Consider the following 25088-nt stretch of genomic DNA (forward strand, 5'->3'; position numbering starts at 1 on the left):
TTCCCTTGTACTTGTGAACTGGTACTTCAGTTCTGTAAAAATGGTGTTTTGTAAAGGGTTCACAGTGTTTCATTTTGAACTTGACCTGAAGCTGCTTATGAATGGTGGATGGTATACACAGAATTTAGAATATGATCAATTTTTACGCTGTGAATTACAAATAAATTTGATTTAGAATACATTTAAACATCTAAATTCAACAGATGAGCACATTGTGTCAGAAAACAGGAATAGTGAAAAATTCGTCAGTTTTAAGATGCATTCTTTCATATGTTATGCTTTATGAGTTCCTCTTGGAGAAGGACAGTTGAAACTCTTACTTCTGGAGAAATTAGCTTTACAAAGTGAAGTCATGATCTTTCTCTGCTATTTTTCCTTGTCTCAGCAGAGTAGTTTTTATTTTAGATTGCATGATCTGTTTAAAAGAAGGCTTAGTATTTATGTCTAATATGAAGAGTTTAAAATAATTATTTCTGAAATTGAACTTTCATGAATATTGAATGTCATGAAATACTTTGCTTCTGATGAAACCTTGCTCCAGTGAGGTCAGTGGCAGTAAGATTTCATCCTTTTGTTTTTGTAATTTTCAGAAAAAACTGTTTACCACTCATAAGTACAAATGCAGCCTGAAGTTTTGGTTGGAATGCGTTACGTGAGGCACATTGTCTTTTAACACTGTTATTTGTGGGAAGATTGAATTAGTTCTGTGCGTGTGTGTGTGTATGTATGTGTATATTGCACTTCAACATGCTCCAGAGGTGGTTATTTCAAGAAGAGGGTTTTTAAAAAAAAAAAAAAGGAAAGATAAAAAAGTGTCTTCTCAGTCATCTCACAATCTCAGAAGCCCTTGCAGTTCATGGTGGAGTGATTGAGAAGGTTCTCATCCCTAAATGATGTTCGTTCTTCTTGTGAAATGGAAGCCATGAAACAGAAGTGGTAGACCAGGTGGTGTGTCTAGTCCTCAGGCATTGCTCTTCCCAGCCAGCTGCATTGGGATCAATTGGTTTCACCCTGGTAATGCACCAGGCTGTGCACTGCAGCTGGGAAGAGCTTTGCTTCGTGATCTCTGTTGGATTTAGCTGTGACAGTTGAGATAATTGCCAGTAGGTGTAATCTGTTTAAATCACTGCTGTTAAATCCAATAAGAGTCATGAATTGGATCACACAGGAATTATTTTATTTGTAAGTGTGCATTTTCCATTATTTAAAATAGCAGGAAGATAACAGTTCCTTTAATTATGTTTAGAGTATATGTGAACTCTAAGTATTTTTAAAACAAGCAAACTCACTTATTGCACAAGCAGTTTGGGGAAGGGAGGATTAACCATGTGGTTTCAGTACAAAGACTAGGAAATTGATTTCTTCTGAGCACTTGGAAGGGGATAGAAATACTGTGGTTAGCACTTGCTTAACGCAGATACTTCTGTTCAGTGTTTAGCAAAATAGATTCTGGTATGGACTAGGTTGACTAGGGTTCTGAAGCACTTTGATGATACAAAAAAGTTAACACTCATAAGTGGTATTTAGGACAACTGTACATTTCCTAAGAAGCATAAGGTGTCTCTAGGCAGTGCAGAGCTAATCTACATCTGCTTCCGGATTCATTTGCAAAGTGAAGAATCAATAAATAAATCATCACAGAATCTGTAGTTTACTAAACACAAGAGCTTTTAAGAAATCTTTCTAAGGATGTGGAATAGATGTGGCATATTTATTTTGTCTGTTTCTCTCATTAGAAAAGAAATCTCTTTACCTCATTTCCATTCAGCTTTTAAATACCATGAGTTTAAAAAATGAAACAGTTATTCTTAAACTGAGGTGTCCTAATTTGTTGTGTCGTAACCTACATGTTTTGTTGTATCTTTGTGGGCTTGTATTCCTTTTATAAATAAATTAATGGAGATAAAACTCACAAAACTTAAAGACTATAACTCATGAGGTTATTTGGCCTCACATATTAATTTGTTTTCCAAAACTGTCTGAAGAACAGGGAAGTGAGTTTGCAAGGTATTTCAGGTTTTCTTTTTTTCCCCCACAACATTTGTTAGCTATAGAATTATTAAAAAGTTTGACCTGATCTTAAAAACTGGAGAAGCATCTTTTGAAAAGACAGTATCTTTGAATAGACAGGCAAATTTTCAGTGTTCTGTCTGTAGAGATAGACCCTTTCTCATTCTTGAATAAAATCAATGAATCTTTGTTTGTGACATGGAACTGACCAACTAGATTTTGTATGTAAAATAAAACATTACATTGTTGAAGGATCAAAGTATACTGGAAATAAAGCTGCTAACTTTACAATTTAGATATGCATGTTATTCGTTCTTTGAGCTGCTAGAACGGTGCACTTAACGACAAGTGTTCAGTGGATTCCTTGAGCAACATTTGAGCAAGTGAATAATTCCAATTATTTCAGTAAGATGACCCATATACTTAAAGCTTAGGCTTGTTCCTGAACTTGACTCAATGTCTGTTTACTTATGTGCTTAACTGAGTTCCTATTTAAAAGGGCTAAATGCCTAAGCATCTCTTTAAGTTTATCTCGTTAAGTGTATATTGAATTGGCTATATGTAAACGCATACTTAAATTAGGCATATACTTATGTACGTTACACACCAAGGATCTAAATTAGAATGCAGATGCACCACTTTAGGAGCCATTTCTGCCACTGGATTTACTTGAGCCATGTCTGTTGATCCTGTAGAAACCTGCATGAGTATCCAGTTAATTGCAAGATGCTAGCTGTTCAGGATAAGGTCTGGTTCATTAGTCGCTACTTAAGTATTTCGATTTTCAGAAGAACAGGTACATAATTCTATGCCTAAATTGCATGCACAGCTGCTGGAACTGTATATTCAAAAGCCTGTTAGTTAGCTACTTATTGGGCAGGGAAGTAACTGATAACTCATGAGCAGTCAGGCAAATCAGGTACACCTCTCATTGCATGCCTGACCTCAAAATGAGATCTGTAAAGAGTGCTGAATGTTGTGATGATGACTCAGATTCATGCATGTTTTTTAAAAAGCCCTGGAGGTCATTATTGCACAGTTAATTCTTAAGTGCTAATAATTTTCCTATTTTTCTCCTTTACATAGCAAAATCAAGTGGTTTGTTACATGTTAAGGAGCAAGGTGCCTCAAAATTTAACATAAGTAAAACAAATGTAAATAGGAAGCATGAGAAAAAAATGGGTACTGTTATTTTATCTTTTCTATTCCACCCATGCTACATATAAATTAAGTTTCATTTAGATTTGTTTTGTCCTTTGGTTATATCCAACTATAACCCAGTCTTTGCTACAGATTTGTAGAACAGGTTTACAACGCTTCTTTCTGTTTTTTTAAAGTAGTATGTTTCCTGTGGGGTTTGTTGGAACTCGTATAGCTAAAACTGCACAGTGTTTTGAACTTACCTTGTATTTTGCTCTTTGATAAGAATATTTATACATTCGTTTTTAAATCCTGAAGTTAGGGGTTTTATAGTTAAAATACACAGTTTGAACCAAAACAGTAAAAGCCACTGGCACAGTATTTGTGTATACCTTGACTTTTAAAACAATGTCTAAATAAAAGCATTTACTTTATTAAAGTGTATGGGGTAATATCAAAGGGCTCAGTTGGATAGCATATATACAATTATGCTAGTAATTTTGAATAGATCATAGATACCTGGCATAGTTAGAACTTCTTTCTGTAGTTTTTCAGTTTAGTTAGTGTTTAGTGTTTGTACCAGTTTAAATACCTTCACATTTCAAATTTACTATGTACATTTAATTGTAATCATAGTTATTTAAATACTAAATCTTTTGGGTTTTGAAGATTTTTTTGGGGTTCATTTAGCAGGCTAATTGTGACTAATGTTGAATGAAACCTGCATTTAATTCAGATTAGATATTACTTAAACTTTTAGCATGACAGGGAATATAATCTGGGTGAAATAGTAGGAAATACATAATTTGGGAAAATTTAGCTTGCTTAGCCAATCAGTTATGATTTTCTTCAATCTCAGTAAATTTAGAGCTAATTTGTCAAAATTTCAGATAAACTGAGGTGACTTAGAATGTGAGCCAGTACAAATCTACATTTTTTTCTGCCCTCTCCTCCTCGATCTCCAACTTCATTTGTAGTATGTATTGTGTGGAGTCACAGTAGTTCAATAGTTTTTATTTTATTTTTGTTTATTTTTACATCCCAAGTAGGTAGCACCAGAGGAATAAAACCCACAAATTTCAGTTAGCACATACTTCGGGGTTTTTTTCTTTTTTTTTTCTTTTACTGATTTGGTTATTTGCCATTTCTGGGGATTAAACTTTAAAAAATGTTCTTCTTTTCTGTATCTGATGTTCTGTGTGCTATTAGTGATGCAGCCAACACGAACGGTTGTCATGTGTAAAACAACTTTCGATCACCGTGAAAACACCGCCCTGGGAAAGCGTCCATGCTTGATATCGTTTGGTTCATGAACATTAAGTTTCCAGTACAGGTGACCCATAGCTCAAAGTGTTAAATAATTGTATACATTATTCAGTTTTTAAAATAATAATCCATTAATGAGATTGCTAGTCTTTGAAGTTTTTCTCACTTTTGTTTTTCCTAGTAGAGCAGGGTAAAAGGAAAAACTTAAGTTCTTATTTGTTTCTTTGTAAGGATCTGGTAGATAGATACATTGTTATTTATTACATTTTTAAATGCAAGGGTAATTGTAAAATCATAGAAAGAGTAACATCTGTGTAGTGTTCCAACTCTGTGTAATGCTTTCATTTGCTTCTTCAGGTAAAATCCCAGATGAAGCCAAAGCCCTTTCTCTATTGGCGCCTGCTCCTACTATGACAAGCCTGATGCCTGGTGCAGGGTTGCTTCCTATACCTACGCCAACCCCTTTGACTACAGTAAGTAAAATTCAGTTGCTGTTTGATTTCTCCTTTCCTCTAGACTCAGTAGCCTTTTCTGTGTTTAGAGAACAAGAACTATGTGCTCTATCAATGTTGTCCTCTTGTATGCTAGATCAGTGAGGGTTTAGCTGTGGTGGCTCTTTTGAGGGTACATCACAAGATGGCCCTGCACCTGGGATTTTCTTTCAGATTATTATTTTGCAAAATAGTGGGTAAATACTGATTTTGGTTGTGTCCATTTTAATTGTTGTCCTTCCCTAGACCCATTACTTTGGTCCAGTGGCAGTGTTAGGGTGCTTTAACTTGGTATGTCTATGACAGGGCTTTTGGCTGTTTGCCTGACAATGTTTTCACTACAAAAAGCATAGGAGCTAGCTGCTGCTACTTCTGCTCAGTTCCCTTTTGCCTCTGTAAGCCTTTCTTGACATCAGCAGGCTGCTGTGACCTATTCAGGGAAAATTTCAAGTTAAAATAGAGTAGTTTTCTCTTTTGTTACATAAAAAAAAAGTAATTACTGGTGTCTTGTTGAGAATTTCTCACACTTGTTGGAAAATTTGTTTGCTGGAAAGATAGTTGGTTTTGGGGTGGAGAAAATAAAATTCAAACCAGGAACTCAGCAGACCAGTTTAGTAGTGATTTTTAAGTGACTTTTTTTTATAGCATTGCCCAGGAGAGATTTCAATTCCCAGTTCCAAAAGTGAGAGCTGTATTGTCCTCATTTGCTAGGAAGTGACTGTGTTTGTAGGAAAAGAACTTAGACTTAATATCCTTCACATTTCAACTGTAATTAATCTTGCCTTACATGATGTGTTTGTCCAAAAGGTACCTTATCTCTGTCCATTTGATGGACTGTTATCTGTTACAGAACAAACTGGCCCTGGGCACTGTAAATTCCCTTGTTCCCTTGCTGGGCAAGAGCTCTGCAGTTCCTCATCTACTCTTAATACTCGTTGTGGCAAAAAAATAAGAATATTAGCAGTGTCTGAAGGCATCTTACTCAATTTGATTGACTGTAAGAATTAGAAATTCAAGCCTGTATGTTTTCTGATTGATATATGGCATCCCTGGCCAGACCTCTTTGATAAGATGTTAACTGATAGCCCACTGAAGATCTTAACTATAGAAGGTTATTTATGGGTAGATTTTTAGTCTTTAAAAAAAATGCTCAGCTGGGACCTTAAAATTTAAAGTATTGCTGTATTCATTAGATTCGTTTTGACAGAAATGCACAAGGCAGGCAAGTATTAACAAGTGAAGTATTTCCCACCAGTGCTTGGTTGCAAAGCATATTCTGCCTTTGTGTTTTCCAGCTCGGTGTTTCACTTGGCACTTTGGGGGCTATACCAGCTGCAGCATTGGACCCTAACATTACGGCACTGGGAGAAATACCACAACCACCAATTATGGGGAATGTGGATCCATCCAAAATTGATGAAATCAGGAGAACAGTCTATGTTGGAAACTTGAATTCCCAGGTAGCTTATTTTTGCGTAATGGAAATGCTAATGGAAGGTGTAGAATTGTAATTTATGAAGTCTAATCTTACATGTTAGTTTTCATTAGTTGATGACAATAGGAATTAAAACAAAAAAATTTTTTTTTGGTTACTAGTGGTATTTTGAATTTTGAATGCTCCTGTGTCAATCAGATCAGACCAGACTGTGGAATTCATTCTGGCAGGATACCAGAGAAGTCACACTGTAGCTGAATTCAGGAAACACGCTTATGATTGTGTGTATTGATCAAATGTCCAGCTGGGTTGTGTTAGCTGAGCAATGCCTTGGAAGTCATGAGATCATGGTAGCTGTCCCCCACAACACTGTGCAGTTGCTTAAGTACAGTAAGATGGAATGATTTGTCCTAGTGGAGGTTGCATAAATACCTTTGAGTTTCTATAACAGGAAAGTTAGGTCTGTTAGAAACTTGGTTTTTTCAGCAATTGATTGAATTAGTTGAAAAATTATTTGCTTTTGATGACTGTATAAGTATTTTTGGGGGGGTTTTTTTGACTGCCAAAGTAGCTACTAGAGTATAAAAGTACTATTGATAGCGATAAAATAAAACAAGGTGGAAGCTAGTAGAAAAACAGATAAAAGCTAAGTCTTGTAATATTGTTTGGATTTATTTTTTTCAATTGATTAAAATTCACAGTCAATAGTTTGGTGTATAAGGAAATTCCTCATCAGTTATTTCAAATCAGTTGCCTGGAAAGTGCAAAATCCTGTGCAAATGCTTTTTAAACCTAGATGTGGGACTTTTGGGCTTGTGGTTGCACTATTTTAAATTGTAGAATGTTCTTTAGATTAATGGAAGAAAAAATACCTGTCTGTCTTAAAGTGTAACATTACCAAATTCCTGTCACCTGTGTAGTAATGGTGAGATATCTTTCCAAAATCTGTACCTCTTAGTTTACCTGATATATTGGATAAGTGGTTTTCATTATATATTTTACTTCAGCTGAGCTCTTCGACTCTTTCTAGACTACAACAGCAGATCAGCTGCTTGAATTTTTTAAGCAAGTTGGAGAAGTCAAATTTGTGCGAATGGCAGGTGATGAGACACAACCAACACGATTTGCTTTTGTGGAATTTGCAGACCAAAATTCTGTACCTCGAGCTCTTGCCTTTAATGGAGTTATGTTTGGAGACAGGCCACTGAAGTAAGAAATTAATTATCTGTGTGACTGTTAATGAGAGGTTTCTTTGTATCCTTATACATTTATGACTGATGTGCAGGAAACTGCTGTGATGAATATTTTTTCAATATAAGGACCTATAGTTAGTAAACTGAAATATTTTTATAAACTCCAGTTTCAAGGTTGGGCATAACTTTCTCTGAGAAGAATATGGATGGCATTGAGTAAAATGTATTTATATTTAATCTTGAGGTAGTGGAAGCTAATAGTGGAAGAATCTGCAAAGTCCTTAGTACTAATTAAGATTTCCATGTGATGCGTATGTAATTAGTAGGCCTTAACGTAGAGATTTGATCTGAAATAGATTCTTAGACTTCTACTAGAAAATATTTTAACACAGAAATACTGTGCCACATTTAAAACTGGTAAGATTTGAAAGCAATAAAAGACATTTCAGATACTTAGAACAGATGAGTGTTAGGACAAATGTGTAGTTTTGCTGAATTTTGAAGTTTTTAGTCGTGCATGGAAGTTGCATGAGGTGTTTTCCTTTCTTAGTTGTTTTTCATTTTGCCTTTTCAAGTGTTTGGGAGTTAAAGCTTTTATTTTTCCTTAATTTAGAATAAATCACTCCAATAATGCAATAGTGAAACCTCCTGAAATGACACCACAAGCTGCTGCCAAGGAACTGGAAGAAGTTATGAAGAGAGTAAGGGAAGCCCAGTCTTTCATATCTGCTGCTATTGAGCCGGGTAGGTATCTTATGTTCATTACCTAATAGACACGTTCTGTGTGTATCTTGGCGCACACTTTTAAGAGCATTTTCAAACACAGGAAAAGGGTACTCAAAGGTGAAAAATATATGTTGGGGAAAAAAAGAAAATAATCAAAATTGTCTTCATGCAACAAAGCAGTGGAATGAAGCTGACTTTTTATTTCATCATGTCTTACTTTCAGATACATGCTCACTGAATGTTTTCAAAAATACAAAGTTAATACTAAATTAATGTTGGTACTCTTTAGGTTCAAAGTACTTACAAACTTGTAAAAGAAAATGCTTTGTATTTTGTTTTGTTCTCCTCTAACACCCATTAATGCCATAGTTTCATGATGAGAGGTAGCTGGCGCGGTTCTGAAAGCAGTAATATGCTTTCCTTACCTGCAGCAGGTTAATTTTGTCCCTGTGCAATGCTCTTTTTCATGCTGGCTCAGGACTGTGTGCATCGTTGTAGCAAATGGGATCACCTTGTAGCAAATGGGATCAGAGAATGAATCTGGGATAAAACTTAACATAATGTGAAGGACATTTTTTCATACAGATTGGTTCCCTGATTCCTGCTTACATTGAGAAGCCAGGTCAAGGAGGAAGGTGTTGCTGGGTTGAAAGGTTAGACAGACATTTCAATGCTGATTTATGCTGACTTAAACTGGTTGCAAAACCACAGCATAAAAAAATTCTCAACTTATTGAGCTTGCAGTTGAGATCCTCCTTTTTCTTTTCATCAGCGGGATTTTGTCATTTGTCTTACTAACAAACCCAGACATTGTCTTAAGTAGGTTAGATAGTGTGGAGTCGTGAGGGGTTTTCTTTGCGGGGGGGGTGCATGAGCATTTTCTATTGGTTTTTAGGGTTGGAAGAAAAATAGCTCTAACATTTCCTCAATGTTCAGCAGCAGAATAACAACCTTTTAGAGTCTGAACCAAAGTCTGGTGAGGTCACTGTTAAGGTTTCTGTTGACTACCTGGCCTTTGGATCAAACTTTTCACCCTGTTCTCTCCATCCCTTCCTCCTGCAAAACAATGTTTGAGGAGTAAAACTTCAATATTTGTACAGTGGTTGAAATATCTAAAAGCATAGAAAGTAATAATTATCATTTACATTTTATGCTTGTTTTCAAAATTATGCCCTCTAAATTTACTCTATTCTTCTCAGGTTATTTAAAAAAAGAAAGTAATTATATTAAATAATAGACCAAGAGGAGAACATGTTGTGATCTTGTGCATTGTGGCAGCAACATAAATCCCATTCCTAATAGAGCTAGCTTTTTATAATTATCTGGTTTATGTGTACTGCTGCAGGATGGCTGCACTCAACGAGTATATGCAATGACTTTCTTGGATGTTTCTGAAGGATATTTGCAAAGAAGGAAGATGTGCAAAGAGTAGGCCCCTTGCACTATATGTGGTACATTCCACTTGTGCCAGATTGTTAACTGGGATCTTTAAATGTTCTGAGCTTACACTGCAAAGTGGTTTTTTCCTCTCAGAGTCTGGAAAGAGCAGTGAAAGAAAAGGCGGTCGATCTCGTTCCCATTCTCGTTCAGAATCCAGGTCTAGCTCAAAATCCCGATCTAGAAGGAAAAGATCACACTCAAAACACAGGTAGGTATGGTTTTTATTTTGGACTAAGAGATCATACTGGGTTTTTTTTAGTGGTGCTTGTTACTGAGATTTACTGAGTTGTAAGACAAGTATCCCTGTAGAGAAGATTACTAACTTACACTGAACAGATCAGAGTAACCAGGAACTTTGTCTCTGAACAGATACTCTTTCCCTCTAAATGCTATATGTTTTCAGGATTACTTTCAGTCAAAACACACTAGAAGGCACTTTTTGTGCCATGTAGCATAACCATTTATAAGGTTTCATGGAACATTTTGTGCCATGTAGCATAATATCATTTTGTGACCTGTATTTTAAAAAGAAATAGTTGCCTGTATTTTGTGGATCGAATGTGTAGTTTCCTGTTAATACCCTGAGCATATAGGCTGGCTGGTTTTGCTAGTAGAAAGTTCCTGATGTCCTGAACTTCTAAACATCCAGTTAACAAATGCAGTATTTTTATTTACTGTACTGTAAATGTAAAACTGTGGTTTTTAAAAGCAGAAGAAAAAGGCTTTAGGGGCAGGTTTTCATTCTTTAGATTTTGTTTGCTTTGCTAAATTTGTTCAGTTCTGAAACAGGCTTTGGAGTATGGGAGGAAATAAAATTACTAGATCACCCTTAAAGTATACCCATTAAGATTTTTTCCAAGAATGAGACAGTCTTGCTATGTGAGACTTACAAGCGCATCCTGAAATGGTTCAGATTCTTTCAATGTCAGGAATGTCTTCTGAGCATTTACGTAATCAATCTAAAGATATTTGGCTATGCTAAGTGTCAAAAACAAAAAAGAAACTCAGAACGTGTTTGATGGCTTACACTTTAAAAAGGTGAGTGTTGTCAGTGTTGCAGCAACAGCTCTGTTGCATCCTTTCATGCATCATCTTTTAACAAGGCAAGTAGAATTCTTTTAGACACAGAAGAGCTGGCCAGAGGGAGTCACAATCAATTATACTACCAAACAAACATGATATAAGTGCAGGCTTCAGTTTTGCAATGGCGAGACACCACAGTACGTGTTATCTAATGACATCAAAATGTTAGGTACCTTTTTAATGCAAGAAGAATTGTTTAATCACTTCCTTATTGCTTGTTTCTCTGCTGTTTCTCTAACTCAGGACATAACTGAAAAAGAATCTTTGTTTTGTGTAACACTGAAGTAGTCTCAGTACTATTCTATATTGACACAAACCAAATTGATTTTTAGAAGATAAACTTGCATATTTTTACTTGCAGAAAACCTGTGCTTTAAGCAATTGTTGATTTTTATTTTTTTTTTAATGATTTACCACTGCTACTGTCAGTTTTGAGAACATGCTGAAAAAAGGCCAGTCTGATCTGTTGAGGCAACTTCATTCCTAAGAATAAATTATCCTTACAGTTTTACTGTTTTATAAAACACTTAAATAATTTTCATCTCTGTGATACAAATTTACTCAAGGTCTTATTTTGACTCAGCTGTAATTAATTTGCCCTCTAGTTAGTTTGTATTTCTGCGCTGATAAGTGGAGCAAAGCTGTAGGTGCAAAATGGTTGTCTCTCCTCTCCTTTTGGTATATATTACTCAGTGTGTCTTGAGCTGCAGAAGACAGGTGGAGCTGGTATTTTTTGTAACTCCCTGTTCTTCAGGATTTATTGAGTAATGTACATGGCCTTTCAGTCTTTGGTAAGTTAAACTTCATGGTACCTTAACCTCTCAGACAAAGTATCCAATGACGTTGGTTTTTGAAATTTAATGTTCAAATTCAGCTTTTTATTTTTGCTTTCCTTGGGTGTAGGATCTTCCAAAAATAGGGAATATTTTGGAAAAAAGGAATATATTAGTTTTTAAAAGTCTTATTTTCCTTATCAAATCTGCGACTATACTATATATGTTTATCGGAAGACTTTAATTGAATTTTTATCAGAGTATCTGCACATTATTTGCATTCCTTATTTATCATGTAGTAAATGCTCATTCCTTTCCTTGAGAATTCTTATAATTGAAATCCATGCTAACAAATACTTTCAACTAAAAAGGTAACTTGACTAAATGCTGAACCACAGACAGTGGGATTTTTTGTTTGTTTTGATTTGCTTTTTTAAAGTCCATTTAAATTGTAAGGCTGGAGAACAAAGCAAAAAGAGACCAGCTAAAGCCATCTTTCTTCAGTGACCGAGACTGCAATAAGTGACTGGGCTTGGAAAAGAAGCAAAATGTAACTAAGTATTTTTACAAGCTGCTAGAAATTGTCTGTAGTAGATTTTATGCACTGTAATTTACTAAGGACAGCTATCCTAATACGATATGAATTTATATTTTCCAGAATGTTCATGGAGGTTATTATGAAACATGGGTATTACTTAAATGGTGCATTGTTTCAAAGGAGGGCATGTGCACCTGATGAAGCATAAAGTATCCATATCTGCAAAAATGTTGGTAGGCAATGTGTTACTGAGGTGTAACTCTTTACGTAATTTTAGGTAGTGAGGCAAGATTTATGGTTTTTTCCCTTTGTTGGTTGTCCTAATTTTTATGGTTTCAACATTAAAATATTTTTCTTCTGGCATTGTTCATATAGAAGTAGATCTGGCAACAGATCACTCTCAAGACACAAGGACAGACGCAGATCCAGAAGTCCCCTGAAAAAACGGTCTAGATCTAGGGAAAGGCGGAAATCAAGAAGTCGCTCTCGTTCTCGGTGAGTTCCATTCCTAAGAAATTATAACTGTTGTTCTTAGCACAGAGTTTTTGATGAAAATCTAACAAACTTTTTAGGTGATGGTCAAGGGTGTAAGCTCTTAAATGCTTTAGCCTGTCCCTAGGTTTTGTCTGTGGGACAAAAGAATAGAAAGTAAATTTTAATGCTGAGTGTACTGGTTTTGGCTGGGATAGAGTTAATTTTCTTCATAGTAGCTCATATAGTGCCTACAGGGGTTAAACCACCACACTGAGGGACCTAAACTTTGATAGTCTAGTCTAGGTTTATACCAATGTGCAAGCTGACCGAAAGTAGGTAACTTTAATTGCCAGACTTCAAGCAATAGATGGGGAATGTTCTGTGTAGCCTGTGCAACCCACAAAAAAGTGGATGATACTTGTTCAATCTGTATCTGTTGAGAAGGTTGGATTCAGGCTGAACGTGATCCTGCATTCTGAAAACACGTATAAAGTTCTTGTGCCTGAGCTTTTATTTTTGCCTTTGATCTCATATTGGTCATACACTGCTGTGGGCAAAACGCATCTGTCTGTTACATGGCATATTTGCATTTCAGGATCTAACACATCTGTATTTTACCTAGTCTCTTAATTTTTAAGTCTGATCATCTAATTATTACACTGTGAAATTCCAACAAGATAATAACATCATTTTCTGAGGGATGAAGTAGTGAATATTCACAAAACAAAAGTGCTTATGAAAGTAGCTTCATGAATAGAAGTCTTGGTACATTTCTTTCTGTTTTGTCTCTGTATTTCCTCTGATTCATTTAAAGGGAGCTTCATACTTAGCTTCATACAACCTAACTTGCCTCTTGGTTTTTAAGGGAAGAAGTTTTGTGGTAAAGAGAACTGCACATCTGTGGACCTTAGTGGAAACAGGAATAGGCTACATAGCTAGCTGGGCTTTATTGGTGGATCCTTTTGATTCTCTGTTGCTGTGGTCTGGAGCTTCTTGAGATATCTGCTCACTGAAAGGGGCAAGTCCAATGAAAACTCTGTGATAAATTAACTGGAAGGCACCTCCTGGGTCATTGTGAGACTCTTTGCTATTGCATGGATTGCGTACTGTTTCACCTTTATGATCTTATATTCCTTCTCTGAGACTTCTAAAGAAGTATTTGCCAAAACCTGATGGGAACCAAAGTTGTCAGGTCACAGAGCATACAACAGCCTACTATTTATTAGCAGATAAGAAGATACAGCCAAACACTTATTCCGTTGAAGAAAGGTGGGGGCTGTGCTTAGGACCTTTCATGTATGAAGGAGTCTCTTTGAGAACCTTTAAAAATCCTAGAATAGGTACCAATACCAACAGACACAGCAACTTCTGTCAGTCTTGTTCTCTTGGACATGTAGAGGCCTGCTAATCAGCTTATGCTCTTGTGCTTTCTCCTGTTTCTCTCTCTGAACAATTGTTCATTTTCCTATGTCCTAGAGGCAGGTCTAGGAGTCCTGTGTGTCTCTGCTAGAAAGGAAAGATGGAGTCTCGCACTTCCAAATAATCCTATACCAAAATGTAATCTTCCAGGGAAAGCTGTGATCTAATTAATTTTTGTTTGGCTTGACGACTAGAACATCAGTTGGAATTTTCTTCACTGTTCTTCTTTTTATGAACATATGTCATTCTGCTGGTCCCAAAGAAGCTGACTTGTTCTGTTATCCTTGCTTCTGTTCTTACTGTATTAACAATTTTTCAATAATTTTCAAATCCCTAATGACATTAGAGATGATTGAATTGTCTTGATTGAGTTTTGACCTTACATTTGCCTTATGAGGGAATTTGTTTGGTGACATTTTATCCCTGGTTTTTTTATTTCTGTGTATTAATTGTTGTTGGACTTCCAAGCAGTTCCAGGATATCTGTGTGAGAGAACACTGCAGAGTAAAGACTTCTGTCAGTCAGCTGTCATTATTCATGTGAGGGTGGTTAATCTGCAGTCCCTTTTATCTGGACACACTTTTAGTAAAGAGTGGATTTACAGATTGTAGAGTTTGTCTCACTCCTAACAAAATGTAGAGAATTTATGTATGTATAATAACGTAACTGTGAGCTGAAGAGACATATTTTCTCAAAGTGTAATAACATCACTCTGAAGATCACAGTTTGATTTGATTTTGGCCTCCCCTTCTCCAATTTGGTTTCCAAATTTTTCCTAGCTATATAACCTTTCCCTCATGGTGAACAGGGGTGGAAAATCAAGGTATTGAATAATTACTGTTTTCAACAGAGGCACATACTTTATCTTGAGCAATTAATGTATGCTAAAGAGTTAGTTGTAATTTTAATTGGAAAGTTCAAAGATGAATTAATGGGTTTGTGTTTGGCTTTTCACAGGGACAAGAAAAGAGACAAAGAAAAGGTCAAGGAAAAAGAAAAGGCCAAAGAAAAGGAGAAAGAGAGAGACCGAGACAAGGAGAAGGAGAGAGACAGAGACAAAGATCGGGAAAGAGAGCGAGATAAAGAGAGAAACAGGGAGAAGGACAAGGAGAAGGACAGGGAGAGAGATAAAGAGCGAAACAAAGATCGAGAGAGAGTCAGAGACAAAGACAGGGATAGGGACAGGGACAAGGATAAGGACAAAGATAGGGACAGGGACAAGGACAGGGAAAAGGAGAAAGATAAGGAGAGGGAAAAAGACAGGGAAGAGGTAGACCAGAACAAGGAAAAAGAAGATATTGAGAAAGAAGGGGAGAAGGACAGAGAGAAGATTAAGGACAAGGAGGGAGATAAGGACAAAGGAGGGGACAGAGACAAAGAAAAGGAAAAAGATGGTGATAAGGAGAAAGAGCGAGAAAGAGAAAAAGAGAGAGATGATAAGAAGAAGAAAGAGAAGAGATCCAGAACACCCCCAAGAAGCTATAGCTCTTCAAGAAGATCTCGTAGCTCCAGCAGGTTTGTTTAGAATATTTTCATGGTTTTTTTGACTTGTCAGTTCAGTGAGGAACCATCCTAGTTTATATGTATCAATATCACCATGTCTTTTACTAATTAAATTTGTACTATTTTGTTTTGTAGATTTTCCTATAAAGTAAAATCTATTACAAAGAGCTCTGTATGTTCCCTGATAGAACAATGTTTCTTGTTAGGCTGCTGGTGCTTGCCTTTCACATAACCATGTAGTATAGTCCTTGAGGACAGTAAGTAGACGATTCTTGTGCCATTTCTTCATGTTGGAGCCATCCAAAAGTTCTGATGAAGAGACATCATGCATCATCTTTGTCCTGATGAAAGTCTGAATCACTGTTACGTGGTTCCTTGGTTACTTACACACTGTGCAGTGTTGGTCTGCAGATCTTAGGAACAGTTGGGTGATAGTACTTGCCACTCTTCAGCTGGATGGCTGAACAGCAGGAAGCAGGCCTGTCACTTGGCTGGCTAGCCATTCGGAAGGTGAATGTGTCTCAGTTGGAGGATAAGGATACCTTCTTTAGCTGGATAGATGGCCAGGTACAAGTAAAAGGTAACATTCCTTAACAATGCTGATAGTAAACAGGAAAACATTCAAGTTAATGTAGCTGTTGCTTTTGCCTCTGAGGGAGGCTAAACTGGGTGGAAGTCCGGATAAATTCAGTACAGCAAAAGGAGGCTGTGAGATTGATTATAGGCTCTGTAGGCGGACTAACTCAGGCATATTCTAAAAGCATTGTGGCTAACAAATTCAGAAGCTTTGGTGGAAAAAGTCCTTTCTGAATACCTCAGGAACTAGGGAGTTCAGTAATACCACATGTCAAATTTAGATAGCGGATTTAATCTGTTACCTTGAGAGAATGAAATGCTGGATGAATTGTGAAAAGTTCTACGTATTATAATCATTCCACTGGACAAAAGCAAAATTCCCATAGTCCTCAAAATGCAGGATTTCATGATTCCTACAAGGCAGAAGTGGGTGTAGTGGTTTCTGAACATTCTATTTGCCTTATATGAAATGTCCACATTGTTTTGGAGTTTTATGGGCAAAATATTGTGGCTTCTTTAAGCATATGCAGTTTCCTATTTTATTGCATTTTTAACATTATTTCATGGGTTGAAGACCTGCCAGCTTTGAAAACATAACATTTTCTGTCTGTGTGCCTCAGGAGTGTTGAATTAGATAAAAGTGGAAAAAAGATTTAAGATTTTGACAGTGTGTAGCTTATATAAGAACCTTGGTGGAAGACCCAGTTCCTAACGTCAAATAGCAAGCGTAGTTAGCTGGATGTTACCAAAAATTCATACTCTAGTTTGCAACAATTATGTTTTCCTTTAAGAATCTTGCTATTTAAGAAAGCACCATGGAAGGCTCAAATGCCATGTACTTGGACAAAGAATTCTAGTGAAAATTAGTGCATCTCTTCTAGTGGACTCACAGTACAAAACCCTACTTTGATATGAAGTTAATTTTTTTTATACGGATGTTACTAAACAAGGACAATGTTATTTTGAAGTTGGAGGATGTGAGAAATACTCTTTTTTATACGGATTTCCAATTCTTTCTTCAGCTCTAACATTATCCTTAGAGTATCAATACTGGGGCCAATACTGTTGAACATCTTCATCAGTGGCCTAGACAGTGGGACAGAGCACACCCTTGGCACGTTTGCAGACAATGCAGACTGGGGGGAGAGGCTGATACACCAGAGGAGTTTGCTGCCATTCAGAGAAACCTTGGCAGACAGGAAAAGTGGGCTGACAGGCATCTGATGGAGTTGAACAAAGAGAAAGGCTAAGTCCTGCACCTGGGTGGGAATAACTCCATTGCACAAGTACAGCATTGAGGGCTGACTGGCTGGAAGGCTGGCTGGCAGAAGAGGACCTGGGGGTCCTTGCAGCTGAGCTGCATTAGGCAGAGTGTTGTGAGCAGGTCAAGGAACGTGTTTCTTTCCCTCTCCTTGGCACTGGTGAGGCCACATCTGGAATCCTGTGTCCAGTTCTAGGCTCCCCATTACAAGAGACACACAGACATGCTGGATTGAGTCCAGTGAAGGGCCACGAAACTGATAAAGGGCTTGGAGCATCCATCATACAAGGAAAGACTGAGGGAGCTGGGATTGTTTAGCCTGGAGAAGAGAAGGCGGAGGGGGCATCTTATCAATGTGTATGAATAGCTGATGGGAGAGTGTGAAGAAGACAGACCCAGACTTCTCAGTGGGGACCAGTGACTGGCTAAGAGGCAGTAGGCATATATTGACATACGGGAAATAAAGGCTTTTTTCTAATGTTTAAACTGTGTTTTTTCTGGGCAAATTGGAACCAGTTACCCTGAGAGATTGTGGGGTCTCCATCCATGCAGATACTAAAAATCTGACCGGATGTGGCCCTGAGTAACCTGCTCTAGCTGACCCTGTTTTAAGGCGGGGGAGGGAAAGGTTGGACTAGATGGTCTACAGAGGGCTCTTCCAACCTCAGTAATTGTGTTATTCTCTGAAAAGTAATTGTGGCCAGGTTGCGCTACAGTTAGCTTGCATTTAGAGGTGTCTGTTTACTTTGATGATTGATATTGCCTAGTTGAAATGGTTACAGACCTTTCTGGAGATGGTTATCCAAGAAACTGGCATTTCAGCTGCCTGAATTTACACTGCGGCACTGAGTTGAGGCGGCTGATCCTTTACCTGGCAAGTGTAAAATATTGGACAAATAGCCGTCTTTTTGGAGAAGAGGTGAAGGTGGAATAGGACATACAGGACCTTCTAAGAACTAGGTGGCAACTCACCTTGTTTTACTGACAGACAGCATGCAAGTACTAGAAATTAGATGGTTATTTGTGATTCCTAGCTGAAGGAAGAGACACAGACTGGAGGAAGAGGAGGATCTGGCTCCTTTTCCAACAGACATCTACAGGCTAGCAGAGGAGATAGGTATGGAATGTTAGTTCCGTGTATGATTAAGAGACAGCGTCACTAAGTATTCAGTCTTGTTTTTTCTTAAATTTTGCTCTATTAGTATTGCTTGAGAGTGTTAAAACGGGTGCACAGAAATCTTTGTATAGACAAATGTAATAGACATGGGAACAAATACTGTCAGACACAGTTGTAGTTCTTCAGCTTGAAATATGAAAAGCAGAAACTGAAAATCAGATGTCATGAATAAACAGTTTCTAGTTTGAACACAATTACTAAGGGACGTTGTTACTCACAGATATGTATGCTGGAAAGCAAAATAGAGTGGGAATGTACTCAATGTAGCCCAAGTGGGAGCACTGTCAGAATAATATATCAGTTTCCACTATTCTCATTTGAAAAAAGGTGATGATAAATGTGAAGATGTTCAACATGAGAAGCATGTTAACTAGTGAACAGCTGATCAGTGATTGTGTTATTTTCTCCATGATTTTGAGGCCACTTTATCTTTTTGTTTACCAAAGATCAAATCAAACTTCAGAGCTTGCTGAACAAAATAGTTATGAAATTTTGTCCTGTGCAGCTTCAGGAGGTCACGGTAGATAATACTGTCAGAGTATCAATCTAGATAGTGATACGAGGCATAACTTAATATATCCTTTTATAATTTATCTAATAACTGTTGATTTCTTGACCTTTCTAAATATTGAAGATATAAATATTCACATCTAATGGTGCGAATTGCAAAAGCTGGTATGCCTAAGTGTAGCTTTTGTGCCATATCTTGAAGTGCGCTGTCAGTCAGTTTTTAACTTCCTTGTTTTTCTTCACTGGTTCTTCCTGTCCACTTTTCCTGCTCTGTGAAGAGGTGATATGAAAAACTCATCTTACTTTGACAGAGATAGGTTCTACGTTTATGTTGAATGAAACTTTACTAGCTCAGTTTTTGCTGTATTTTAACATGTGCTTCAGTATGACTGCAACCAGTTATTTAATGTTTTGTTCTATTCAAGGTCAGACTCCGTAGTAGCAACGTCAGCAAATTCCATATATCTATGTAAATCAGCTGTTTTGTAAAATACTATGAGCTTCTCAGTGTGTTATAGAATGATAACATTCTGGTTGCTGAGCAAGGACTGCTAGGAAAACAATAGGTATTAATTTATTCTGATTTTGACAACAGCTTGAGCTTCATTTTGCACTGTTTGCTTCTAAACCAATAGGAATGCTAGGTCATGTATTCAGGAGTTAAACTTCAGTCAGGCTGAACTGAAATTACGGTGATCTTCAGGTTGCAATGTTACATTTTGAAGTCTGTATTGCTCAAACTATGCCTTTTGTCTTAATGTGGCTCTTCATTCAATTGGATTCTTTTCCTGACTGAAGAAACGGTTACTTAATACAGGATTAGTGAATTCATTGTGTTTACATTGTTGTCAGGTGTAAGTACAAGCATGTAAGGATAAACCAAAACGGAAAATTTGAAGGAGTACAACCTTTTTTTCCCCACGTCCAGCCTCCCCTTCCCCACCAAACTGAAACATAAGAAAATTTTTTTGTTTGCTTTGTACAGTTCATATATTGTTGGTGATACGTAATGTTAAATTCAGGGATATCTACTTAGTTGCTGTGTCAGATCATTTTAAGAGCTTTCTGTTTTTATCCAGTTCCTGAATTTATTATTTTTATTCTTTGATGATCTTGAATTTCTTGATCCTGTAGAGAAAGGCGTAAAAGGAAGAGTAGAAGTCCCTCCAAGTCTCCTAAAACATCCAAAACAACAAAAAGAAAGTCTTCACGAACTCCTTCTCCGAGGAGGTCAGTTTGATGTAAACATAAAAGTTAATGACCAATAAAGAAGGAATAATTTATAGTATTTTCATTTTTTTACTGCCTTTGCACTAATAGTCTCAGATCACTTCAGTTGGTCAGTATAATTCACTTTTAATTTAAAACAAAACCACAACAAAACAAAAACCTGCATGGATTTAAGCTTTGATATGCTTTCAACTGAAGAGTTTCAAATCTGTCAACAATGCAAATTTGCTTCAAATCAATAAAAGCCCTTCACTGGATACAGGTTAATTTGGTTTTCTCTTTGCAAATACCATGGGTGCTGAACACATGCATTCTTTAACTTTCTTCAGTCAAAAAATCCCCATGTCTTTATGAAGGGGGTTTTGTTACGTTTTGGGTTTTTTTGGAAAACCCACAGATGAAAGTTTAGTTTGCAGCTAAATGGTTTGAAGGTTGTTTCTGCTGGATCAAATTCTGATTTGGGTAAAAAATTTCTTAAACAGAAACAAGAAAGAAAAAAAAAGAGAAAGAGATACAACTAATGAAAGAAGAGAAAGAGAACGCTCCACTTCCAAGAAAAAAAGTAGTAAAGAAAAAGAGGGAAAGGAGAAATCTGACAAAAGCACCACTACTTTGAAGGTAAGCTGTGTGACCAAATGATAAGCAGAGAGAAGTGGCACTAGTGGAGCCATTATTGAAGTTTCTGCCCTTCTTTTTGTTTCTTTTCCTTCTCCCTTCTTTTTCTCCTGTTTTCCTTACAAATTATTACCATTTGGGTTTAGCTTTTGCCAGTTGGAGACCTACAGTTGGTGTTAGTGGGCCAGTTTGATAAGTCTTCATGTTTCAACTTTACTGGACCTATAGGAGCTTGTGTGAATAGTTTACGGAAACACTTTGTTTTGGTTTCTCTTTCCTGTTCTGTGCCATATATCAGGACTTGGCTGGCTGCCTATTTGTATGAGCAGGCAGGAAGCAGACTGTGCAACTAAGGAGCAGCGTTCAGGGACAGCTTGGCTGTCAAGCTGAAAGGATTACTTTTTTAATAAACTCATTCTTCAGTTCAGCCCCTCCCTGGTTGCTTTGGTCCTGGTCTGCATATTGGACTCTGCAGGAGTAAAATTGAAGGGTTGGGGAAGAGTGGTATGGGATTTTCCCCTGCAAAATAGAAGGTGGTGTGATTAGGAAACATCTTCAGATTGTTTAATCTTAGAATTCGAAAAATAGCATGCCTTTAAAGAGTAGTTTGTTGTACTCAGAATTATTCAACTGTTATAAAACAGCTGGTTTAGGTGACTCTGTCCACATGCTTAAGTAATTAGCTTACCCAAGAACTCTTAAAATGTATCAGATACTTGACAAAAAATATGCACGAAAAAATTTAATCCTGTTTTATTTAGAAAATATGGTGAAATCTTAATTTCTGGAGCTGTTTCTCACAGGTTCCATGATGCTGCTTGTTCTGTTTATTCTGAATATTGATGATAAAGACAGATCGCTTTATGGCAGTGATTTCTTGGATGACAGGTTGTTATGAGTGCATAATTTCAGCCAATTGAAAAGAAAGCTTTTTATTTTAAAAAAAAAGGAAAAGAAGCTGACACCTCTATTCTAAAAATTGCTGAGACAAGATAGGCATGTAAAAATTGAGAAAATAAAAATACAAAGAGTTGGTTGGAAATCATATCCTATAATGCTAAGAATATGATATTTTTGTAAAATAATTTTATCTTTGGTAGGACAAAGATCACACTAAAGAGGATCAGAATTCAGAAACTGACAAGGAAGTAGACAGCAGAGATACACAAAGGACAGAAGAACTCAAACTACAACAGAATGGGAACTGTCAACCAAATGAAGAAAACCTCTCAATTAAAATGGAAGAGGTTTAAAGCAAAGAATGGACCTCTGATCAACTAAGGAATGAAATCCAAAGCTTTTTATTTTCCAGAATGAGGAAGAAAATGTCAAAGCAATCAACCTGAACGTGTTGATAGTACTAGTAGCTCTTCCAGTTCTTGTGATAGCTTTGTTGTCGTCTTGCTGTAAAGCAAGAGAGCACGAACCAGTAGTTATACCATGAAAAGGCAGATGCCATCAGAACTATTCATCTCTGAAAATCCATGCATTTCCATGATGGCTGTACTTATTTGTGAAATGATTTATGTTCAGTTTTGCCATACGCTGTTACAAATAAGTAGAAACTGAAAGATGTAAACCTGTACTACCCAAAAAAAGCTGAAGATATGCATTGAAGGTTGTTTTGAAATACTGCTTGTTGATGAATTTTGTGTTGTTTTACCTTGTGGGTTAAAAAAATCCACAAAAACTTCAATGTGTACTGTTTGATGTGCTTGGAAATGGTGCAAAAAATATACACACTTTCTTTTGTTGTAAATGACAACTGTAGGGAAAGGATTTCTGAACATAAACACAGTTTTACAGTTCTTATGTTAAATACCAACTGACTAGTATGTTTTTTATTTGCTTACTGCTTGAGATTCTTTGGTTTTATTATTTAAAAAAATTTCCTCCAAATAGCCCTAAAATTAATATTTCTTTTTAAGTATTTGAACAATGCATGCTACTTTTCTGTTCCAAAAAGGAACATTGCCACATTATAGATAATAGGTTAGCTTACTGGGTTATTTTGGGGTTGTTTTGTTTTGTTGTTTTCTTTTGTCCTTCCAGAAATGATCACACCTGTATGATATTATCAGAATTTACAATGTTGTTTTGAGCTGTACTGCAGTGTGTCTGTTCAGCTGCAAATAGTACAGGTGCCATTATGAAAATAAATTTTTCTTATTTGTTTAAAAAAATATGGGAGCACAAGCAGAAGCTTTAGTGCCTTCTTATAATGTGGTATTTTCTAGAAATGTATATGTGCTATTACTCATTTTCAGCTAAATCTTACATGAGCTCTATTGCTATTTTGCCACCACCATGCTGTAGACAAGAATGCAAGTGATTTGTCAGAACGGTTGTTTGATTCACTTGTTAAAATACTAAAGCTCCATTTTTACTTTTATTTTTTATTAGAAGAGATTTATAGATGAAAGCAAAGATGCAATTTGGGGACCACCACTGTACAAAAGTAGTAGCTGAATACAAAGCATTTTCTGATCACCTGCATCAAAGACAGCCCTTTAGACCTTTAATCTACATTTGGATGGCCTTAAGTGTTACCTCTCCATCATCTTCTCTGATACCTGTTGGGTGATATAAAAGGAATTGTATGCAAAGAAGGGGGGATAAATAATTTGGGGACAAAAGTTCTAATTTACACAGGAGATAGATGGTAGAGATTCTTTTTTCATTCTTTGGGGAGAAAGCATGTAAGAAGAGAATGACAAAGCAAATATTTTTGTCAAGATAAAACAAGGCTTGTGTTCTCTGAAATAATTTAATTGGTTACATGAGATTTCTTAAGTGTCATACCTTTAAAACTTACTTATACCTAAAATCGAGTAGATTATTTTTTAATACAACTTTAATACAATCAAATGACTTAATTGCCTTACCTCATGGGAAGAGTTATTTCTTTCAGTTAAAAAAAAATATTAATAGCATATTAGCTATTTGCTCAGTTTGTTTTTCTTTTCCTTTGCATAGTTAATTCTTCCGGGGGAAAAAAAAGAAAGCATATTACAGGGAATGAAAAATTTGCCCAATTCCTAAGGTAATGAAACCCAGTTTGATTGTGAAGCTGCTTAATCACTCTTCATTTCCGATAGGGTTTAATGTTCTTGCCACTGTGTACATTTAAGACTATAGAAAATGCTTTACCATGTAAAGTATAGACAGTCATTTTTGTGATGTTTAAGCCACATGCTGTTGGCTGGTAAACAGCTTATTCTGATAAAAGAATGACAAGTCTGTATGCTTACAGGAAGACTGTGAAGGATCGTGTCTTGCAACAACAGCTGTCTTATTTATGATGTGTAAGTAGCATAGAGCAAAGAGATTGTTTGTATACTTGTTATCTTTGGTACCATTTCACTAATAAAATTAAGTATTTTAGAGGGAAGTTTCTGCTCATGCATACTTATTAAAGGAATATTTTTAGTTGATCTGTTCTTATTCACACAGCTTCTTTGATTTGAAATGTGTATACCAGTGAAAATATACATGCATTATTTATAGCATCTTTGAGAAGCTAAGTTTCTCCTTTGGGAGGAATTAGAATTCTTGCAGTGTGTCATGTTTCAGCTGATACTAGTTTGATTTCTTGAGTTTTGTTATCCTGAAATTGCATAACTCTATTATATATTGGTTACAGAATATGTGAAGGATTGTGTACAGTTAGCTAAGAAACATGCCTTTGGAAAGTAATAGTTAAGGATAGCAGCCTTACTACCTAACTTACCCCATGTGTAAATCCGTATGCAGCACATTGTTATATTGTACATGAATTAATGGTTCCCTTACAAAAAAAAATTTTTTAAAGGCAAAAAATACCCCCAAAACAACCAACCACCAAACATATCTCCTCCCCACCTCAAGTCATATTTTCTTACAAATGCTGTATTTTCTGGTTTTGCTTTGTAAATACTGTGCAGGTCTGTGAGGTAGTTAAGTTCTGTCTATATGTATTAGGTGTTTTACAGTTCCCCTCTTCCTAAAAAGCCACTACTAGAGAACTATTATTCTGTAAAATGCCTATCTCTTCAGAGGGTAGCTCATTTTTAAAGCAGTAGTGTAGCACAGTAATGAAGTTCCTGCTTGCTGCAACAGGACTGTGCATCATCCATTAAATGTGTCCATCTTCCACTGGAAATCCCTTGCCTTCATCGTTAACAAGTTTGCATGCTGAGCTGCCATGTCAGATTGTTTGGTTTTGCACTTCATAAATGAGGTTAAATTG

The 25088-nt window shown here is 36.5% G+C and overlaps 1 protein-coding gene across 3 annotated transcripts in view; it reads left to right on the plus strand.

Annotated features, from left to right (window-relative positions):
• Nucleotides 1-24262, plus strand: part of SREK1 (splicing regulatory glutamic acid and lysine rich protein 1) — a 38938-nt gene extending 14676 nt beyond the window's left edge. Inside the window, exons 3-13 of one of the 3 annotated variants that reach the window (XM_059833331.1) lie at nt 4774-4889; nt 6203-6367; nt 7373-7551; nt 8149-8279; nt 9795-9909; nt 12471-12590; nt 14946-15144; nt 15343-15503; nt 20150-20245; nt 20728-20863; nt 21961-24262. In XM_059833331.1, the coding sequence (XP_059689314.1) occupies nt 4774-4889; nt 6203-6367; nt 7373-7551; nt 8149-8279; nt 9795-9909; nt 12471-12590; nt 14946-15144; nt 15343-15503; nt 20150-20245; nt 20728-20863; nt 21961-22113 (1571 nt within the window). In that variant the 3' untranslated portion in view covers nt 22114-24262. Of the gene's footprint in view, nt 1-4773; nt 4890-6202; nt 6368-7372; nt 7552-8148; nt 8280-9794; nt 9910-12470; nt 12591-14945; nt 15504-20149; nt 20246-20727; nt 20864-21960 lie in introns of all 3 variants that reach the window. The other 2 variants (XM_059833329.1, XM_059833330.1) reach the window with 2 other exon arrangements.
• Nucleotides 24263-25088: the final 826 nt, after the last annotated feature.

This window comes from Gavia stellata, chromosome Z (genome assembly GCF_030936135.1).
Source record: "Gavia stellata isolate bGavSte3 chromosome Z, bGavSte3.hap2, whole genome shotgun sequence".
Lineage (NCBI taxonomy): Eukaryota > Metazoa > Chordata > Aves > Gaviiformes > Gaviidae > Gavia > Gavia stellata.